General features: G+C 57.6%; 1 protein-coding gene across 2 annotated transcripts; it reads right to left on the minus strand.

The window, feature by feature from the left end:
• Positions 1-290: 290 nt before the first annotated feature.
• Positions 291-6,904, minus strand: NKX2-1 (NK2 homeobox 1). Of its 2 annotated transcripts, none has more exons than XM_074149673.1 (3): positions 6,852-6,904; positions 1,779-2,155; positions 291-961 (listed from the first exon to the last, which is right to left on the minus strand). In XM_074149673.1, exons 1-3 carry the CDS (start codon positions 6,902-6,904, stop codon positions 291-293), a joined length of 1,101 nt encoding a protein of 366 aa, XP_074005774.1. The 2 variants fall into 2 exon arrangements, with proteins under 2 accessions (XP_074005774.1, XP_074005775.1); XM_074149674.1 differs by lacking the exon at positions 6,852-6,904 and adding an exon at positions 5,173-5,189.
• Positions 6,905-7,137: the final 233 nt, after the last annotated feature.

The raw sequence follows: 7,137 nt of genomic DNA on the forward strand, positions 1-7,137 counted from the left end.
TTAAACACCCCATACAACAACCTTGGGGGGGGAAAAAAAAAAGACCCAAAACCATCAAGAGTAACAACAAAACCAACCAAAAAAAAAAAGTCTCTCTCTCTCTCTTAGAGGTCCTCAGAGAACCACTCAGTAAAACGGGGGAAAAAAGCGTTAAAAAAGAAAAGAAGGAGGAAAAAAAAAAAAAAAGAAAATAAAAACACCCAGTAGTTTGGACAGGACAGAGATTTGTGTGACGGGGAAAATCTGCGCTTTTTTTCCCTTATTTTTTTCTTTTCCTTAGTCTAATCCTTTCACCAGGTCCTACCGTATAGCAAGGTGGAGCAAGACATGGCAGTGCCATAGTCAGAAGTAGAAGAGTTTAGGTGAGACAAACTGGAGACTTGGCTCTGCAGAGAGGAAGGGCTGGCCGAGTGCTGTCCCATGTCTGGAGACTGCCCCGCACTGTTTGTCTGGTGGCTCTGATGCTGTCCGAGACTGTTGCCATTGGTAGCCACTGTGATCGTTGTAGCTGCCTGCTGCTGATGGCTCTGGATAGCTGCTGTGGGTGTGTTGGAGCCTGCTTGGCAGGGCTTGCCATCCTTTACAAGCACTGGCACCGCCACCCTTCTGGGAGACTGCTGCTGCTGGCAAGAGCCGTTCTCCTGTTGCATCTGCTGCTGCGCAGCCTTGTCTTTGGCCTGGCGTTTCATCTTGTAGCGGTGGTTCTGGAACCAGATTTTGACCTGAGTCGGGGTGAGATGTATCATGCTGGCTAAATGTTCCCTCTCCGGGGCGGAGAGGTATTTCTGCTGCTTGAAACGTCTCTCCAGCTCGTAAACCTGGGCCTGGGAAAAAAGGACCCTCCGTTTCCTCCGCGGCGTGCTCTGGAGCGGGGCCATGCTCTTGCTCACGTCTCCCAGGGAGCCGAGGCTGCCCATGCCGCCCATGTTCATGCCCGAGGACGGCGCCATGAAGCGGGAGACTGCAAGGGAGAAGGCGGCACGTTTTAGGCGGCTCGGCTCGGCCCGAGCGGGGCCCCGCGTTCCGGCGGCCCCCGCCGCCGCTCGCCCCCAGCGGGGCCCCGGCAGCCCCCCGGCAGCACAGCCCCGGCCGGGGCCTCGGGGTACCCCCTCTCCCAAACAACGACCCGCGTCCCCAGGGCGAGCGGCGGGCAACGGGACCGGTGAATAAAGGCGACCGCCCCGACCCCCGGACAGACCGGGGCAGCCCAGCCTCGGTGAATAAAGGCGACCGCTCGCCCTCGCCCTGCGCGGGGGGTGACACCAGAGCGAGGACCTGACGTGACAGCGCGGCGGGAGCGGTCGGGGACAGGGGCTCCGCCGGCGCCGGCCGGGGCGGACTCTCCCGCTCCCCCCGGCGCCTCCCGGGACGCGATTCCCCGGCTCCGTCTTCCCCCTCGCCCGCCCGGTGCGGGGCGGCGCGCAGGCGGACGGGCACCGCCGGCTCCCCCCCGAGCTCCCGGGCCGTACCGCTCCCGCCTCGCTGGACGTCGAGCCCCGGGCTCCCGCTCCCCGCCACCCCGGGGCTTCCCACACCTCCTTCCCCCCGCAAAAGCAGCCCCGGGAGGCTGCCATGAAACCAGCCGGGGGAGGAGGGACCGGGCACGATCCTCGGGCAGGAGGAGGAATTGGGGGGGGGGGGCGAAGGGGGGGGGGGGGTGTATGGGATTTGGACCGACTTTTGCCCTGGCGCGGAGCCCCCGGCGCCCGTTGCCCGCGGTGCGGCGGGGCAGGTGCGCGGCCACCCCCCGCCGGCCACCCAGCCCCGGGCTGACTTACTTGAGGAGAAGCGGGGGTCCGGGTTGGTGCCGTACCATCCTGTCGCCGAAGCGCTGTTCCGCATGGTGTCCTGGTAAGGCGGGAGCTCGCTCATGTTGCCCAGGTTCCCATTGCAGTAGCCCCCCATCGTAGCATGGGAGAGCTGGGGGACCCCTGCCGCTGTCATATGGTAGGCGGCAGTCACTGTTCCGTTGTGGCCCATGGGGTGCTGCTGCATGGCCGGCTGAGAAACCTGAGACTGTCTGTAGGCTGACAAGGGAGCCCCCAAGTTACTGCCCTCCATGCCCACTTTCTTGTAGCTTTCCTCCAAAGGACTCAAGATGTCAGACACTGAGAAAGGAGTCGTATGCTTTGGGCTCATCGACATGATTCGGCGGCTGGGGAAAAAAAAAAAAAAAAAAAAAAAGGAAGGGGAGGCAAATCTTTTTTTTTTTTTTTTTTTTTTTTTTTTTTGCCAAATATTCTGGTGTTGCCTTAACGCCGATCTTGTTGGATGTACACGTAACCGAGTGGACGAAGTCCGCCTTAATTGGATTGAGTGGAGGCTCAGGGCTGCCTTTCGTTTGTTTTAGCCAGACGCCAGGTTTTAGGCTGCCACCAGAGGCGGGGCATAGGCACTAAAGCAACAAGACAATAGAAGCCTACATCTTGCCCAAGATAATTAGCTTACATGCTGATGACAAGGTAAACACCTTTAAGTTTTACTTGTCAGGATTTTTTTTTTTTTTAATGTCTTAAAAAAAAAAAGAGAGAGAGCGAGCGGGAGAGAGATGGAGAGAGAGAGAGAGAGACCCCGTGAGCACAACTCATTTTATTTTTCTCGGGGGTGGCAATATCGTGGATGGGAAATGGAAGGCGAGGCGAAAAGACCCCCATTTGACTGGGTGAAAGGATTTAAAATCAGCTCCCGGGTGGCAAGGCTGTCAGCCCAATCTTTGTGAGAGCTGGGGAGACGGGGCTGAATGCCGGTGAGCAAAAGGACCGAGTCCTCCCTCTCCCCCCACTAAGTTTGGTCTGGAAGGAGCCCCGCCGCCGGGACGGCAGACGTTTCGCTCTGGGCCACCTCTCCCAGCGCTCCGCACTCCCCGCACCGGCTTGTCAGGTACCCCGGCCGGCTGGTGGCTGAACAGCCTTGGGATTTAGCATCTCGGGAACCTTCTCTATGTCTGCTAAGACCCCCCAGTGCGAGGATCGTTTATCTCCCTAAACCCATAAATTCCGTTCACCTAAGGCTTTTTTTTTTTTTTTTTTTTTTAATCTCATGGAGAGGTGGAGGGTGCAAGTTTGCAAAAACAAGCACTAATTTAATTGCCTGGGGCAAGAGACTGCTGAAAAAAATAGGTTAGCGCAAAATGTCGCTCGTTATTCTCAAAGGCAAAGCCTGTCATCACTGGCTCTCGTGGTCCCTCTGAACCTGAAGCTGCTTTCTAAGGTTATTTATACAGCACGGGAGCTGGATGGAGAAGACCTCTCAGGTCATCTGCTACACCACCTTGCCAATGAGTTCCCTGCAGTTTCAAATAGACTGCAATTTCTGGCACTTTCGGATCTGTTCTCTGATCCGGTGTGAAAACAAAAGCGAGCCCATTCACAGCCACACACACGTACGTGCAGCCAGCAGCTCATGTCACTCGGGTCTTTGAAGAAATCTCCCAAGTTGTCCAGAGTCTCCAAAGCTTATATTTTGGGGTGTTCCCGGACGGCGGAGAGAAACCTCCCCCGAGTGTTTCACACCCCGGCCTACGGCCCTGGCAAACCCATTTTAATACAGCGATTACCTGAATATTAAGAAAATTACAGCGAAGGTACAGTTAACCCAGTGACTTTGAAGTGTCAAGTAACTATTTAGTAATTGCACTTGTAAATATTTTGTGCTCGGCTGGTTCGTGCTTAAAAATGCAAAAGTGCACTTGCTACCCGGGAATAACTAAATATCTTTGTCTAAAGTGGCAGCATAAATAGCCGGTCGCTTTGTGACTGTGCTTGATATTAGTACATAAGGATCATTTTGCTTCAATTGGGAGGCTCTCATTCACTAGGCAAGAAACCGTTTAGGAGAAAGTAGGTTCCCGTATGAGAGTTAACATCCTTCAAGTGTAAGCCTCAGCCTTGATTACACTTTAGAGCTCTGCAAGAGGTGAGCTTTTCCACACAAATATAATCGGGGGAACTTTCCTTCAATCAGGCCTCCAGCTCTCCTACATCATCTCAGCTGCCTCTTTCGGCATCAGCTCCCTCAAGGCTGAATACTCCGAAGTGGGCTTCTTGTGAGTCTGCTGGGTCACCAAAGGCAGGGAAGTGCGACTTCGGGCTAGAAAGGTGCCTGCTTTTACCTCTTTTCTTTCCTCCTTTCTTTCCAGATCTTTAGATCTTATCTTTTCAGATCTCTGGAAGATTTCTCTCTTCTCCCCCCTCCCCGTCCCCCATTCCCCTCTACCCGCCCCCCCCTTTTCCCCTTTCTGTGCGTGTTTTTCAGTACGGTCTTTGGTTTTGTTCCTACAGAGAGAGACACTCGACCTTGCCATGGTGGTTTGTTTTTTTCACACGCACAACACCCCCCCCCCCCCCTCCCGGATTTCTCAGGCCCATCAGCTCCGTGCCTGTTTTATTAGCCTTAAAAAGGAGGGGGTGGATGGAGGGGAAAAATAATTAAATACCACAGGATCCACCAAAATGACGCTGCGGTCGGCTCAAATCAGAGACGAACGACAGCAACTGACCGCGCAATTTGCGGGGCAGGAGCAGCGACTCCGTTTCTCTCCAGGGGGTACGAAGTGGGGAGGCCTCAGGGCCGGCTCCGGCGGCGGGGAGCGGGGGCGGACGAGGCGCCCGCCGCCCGCCCTGGGCTTTCCCGGGGGCGCCGCCGGCACGACCCCTTCCACCGCCGGCTGCGGCTGGGCGAGCTGATCTATCCTCCCCGCTGGAATAAGCGCAGGTTAAATCGCCTCCGAGACATTGCTCCATTAGATTAACCCGAGCGAGTCCAACCTTGACTCTGCGCGGGGTCTTGTGAAGGGAAGTTAAAGGGAGAGCTCTTCATTCCCCCTTCGCTGGGGGGGGGGGGGGGGGAGCGGGCTGAAACTCTCTTTGTAGGTCTGACCGCTTGTTTAGAAACACACCGACGCGCGTACAGGCACAGCTACACCCCGCAAGGTCCCGACAGCACTTTTTAGCCCCGCTAGGTCGCCCTAGTCCAAAAAGCGGCAGGTCAGCCTCTGCTCTTCCTTTCCCGTCCCGAACGAACTACAACGGGGCGAGCCAAACCGCGGAGAAGCGGCGAGAAAGCTTCTTCTCTGCTGCCCTGTTCCGTCCGCTCACCCTTTGCTTTCAAACCCTCCACCCCAGTTTCGTCTGCCAGAGCTGGCTCCCCGCAGCCCCCGGGGAGGGCGGCCGCCGCGACAGGGTCCTGCCTGGGCTGCCTCTACTGATGTGTTCGTTTACCTGGTGATGCTGCTTAGTAAAACGCTCGAGTTAAAAGGAAATGCTAAGGAGGAGAGCAGGGAAGATGAGATGCGTTTTGCCTGGTGGAAGCATTTTCATGAGAAAGGCACGGTCTTCACCCCGTGTTTGCAGAATGCGGCTACACGGACGTCCCTTCAATAGCTTCTGACCCCACACAATCCGTTTGATAACACTCGAGAGGTGGAAGAATGGGAGACTTTGTCAATCAAATGGTGCCAATCCTAATGGAAACGGTGCCACCAAGACCGCAGCGCGTTTCCTCATCAACTGGATTGCGGGGGCTGGGAACTCAAGGATCAGCTTTTGAAAGTGCGCACAGGGCTCTCCAAAGACAACAATGTCTTTTTTATACGAGCTGCTGTGCCTCCCCAAGGGGAATCAAACGCGCTCGGCCAGCCCGAGCCGCCGAAGAGCCACGGCTCTGCCTTGCCACCCATTGCGCCGGGCAGGAGGCGCAGAGGGGGGCTGGGCATTTCTGCCTGGTCCGGTGCCCAACTCGGCTCCTTGCCCCAAACTGTTTTTCCCCTCTTTTAGGCGCTTTCAGCTCCGGCGGTGGCTCCGCGCCGTTCCTCCGCAAGCGGAGCCCACGCAGGAACGCGGCTCCGATTCAGCGCAGGGCTTAAGAAAGTGCTTAGGTGGGAGCGGCCGGCTGAAACCCTTGGGGCACCTGGGCTCAGAGGGGAGAGGGGAAGGGTCCCACGCAACTCGCGGGCAAATTCTTTCTCAACAAGAGAGACACTTTCTAGGAGCAACTTTTTGGTAGAAAGGCGTGAGCCACTCCGTGCTCCCCGTGGGCCTGTTCACGGGTGCGTGTCTGGCTGCACCAAGTCACCCGCACACGAAGCATCCCCTCCCTGCCCAGCCCTGCCGCCCCCGCTCCCAGCCCCGGGGGGGCGGCCCTGCCCGCAGCCTGCCCTGCTGCGGGAGCGGGGCTCTGCGGCGGGGCCAGCCGCTCCTAGAGGAGCCTGAGTTAAAGGTGGCGAGAGGAAAGCTGGGACAGAACTTTCTTCTCTCCTGGTCATCAGCACAACTCTAACACATCCATAGAGAGATGTAAATTACTCTCCCAAAGCCTTGCGCCTGGAAAAGGGGCACCACCGAGGCAGCTTGCTGCAACTCTCCCCCCTCGACCCACCCTCTGCGAGCTCATTAGAAACTTCATCACCGGCTTCTTGTGCATGCCGGTGTTATGCACCCCCTGTCCCTTTAGCTCCCCCAAAACGGAATATATGACCAGCACACTGTGCTCAAAGCCCACGCCGGGAGGGAGGGAGCGGAGGCTTCCGCAGTGACCGCGTAGGGTGGACCTGTGTCGCTGTCACCGCCGGCCGCGGGCAGGGCGCTGGGAGCCGCTCCCTGCCTGGAAAGCACATGCTTGGGCGTGTAAGACACGCTCCCTACGAGCGCTCCCTAGGCACGGAGCGCTCGGGAGGGAATAACTCTTGCTGTGGCTCATGGGGACAATTCCCTCCCGTGGGAAAGCCCCCCTGCCCTCGTTATCTTGTTCGGGTGGGAGAAACTCCGCAGTACAACTGTCGAAATCTCTTCTCCTGGCCTGGGAACCTAAGAAAATAAGCGAAAACACCAAAAGGGTAAAGCGCAAATCCTCACCCCTCCGCAGCGCACGCACAGTTGCTCCTCCAGCTGCTCAGGGCGTGGAGCATCTCGCATCTGGGGTTCCTCGGGGCCCCTTCCCCACCCGTCCCCGGCGGCCCCACTCGCAAGGCTCCGGTGCGAGGGCAGCGCTGCCTCCTCGCAGCTCTTTTCCCTCCTTCCCCAGTTCCTGGCGGACGGCTGAGCCCTCCTGCCCTAATCCTCCGATCCCCCCCTCCCCGTCTTGTCCTTTGCCGGGCCGTTCCCGGCCAAGAGGGCCAGGGTGGGGCCAGGTACGGGGTGC

The sequence above is a fragment of the Numenius arquata genome, chromosome 6 (assembly GCF_964106895.1).
Source record: "Numenius arquata chromosome 6, bNumArq3.hap1.1, whole genome shotgun sequence".
NCBI lineage: Eukaryota > Metazoa > Chordata > Aves > Charadriiformes > Scolopacidae > Numenius > Numenius arquata.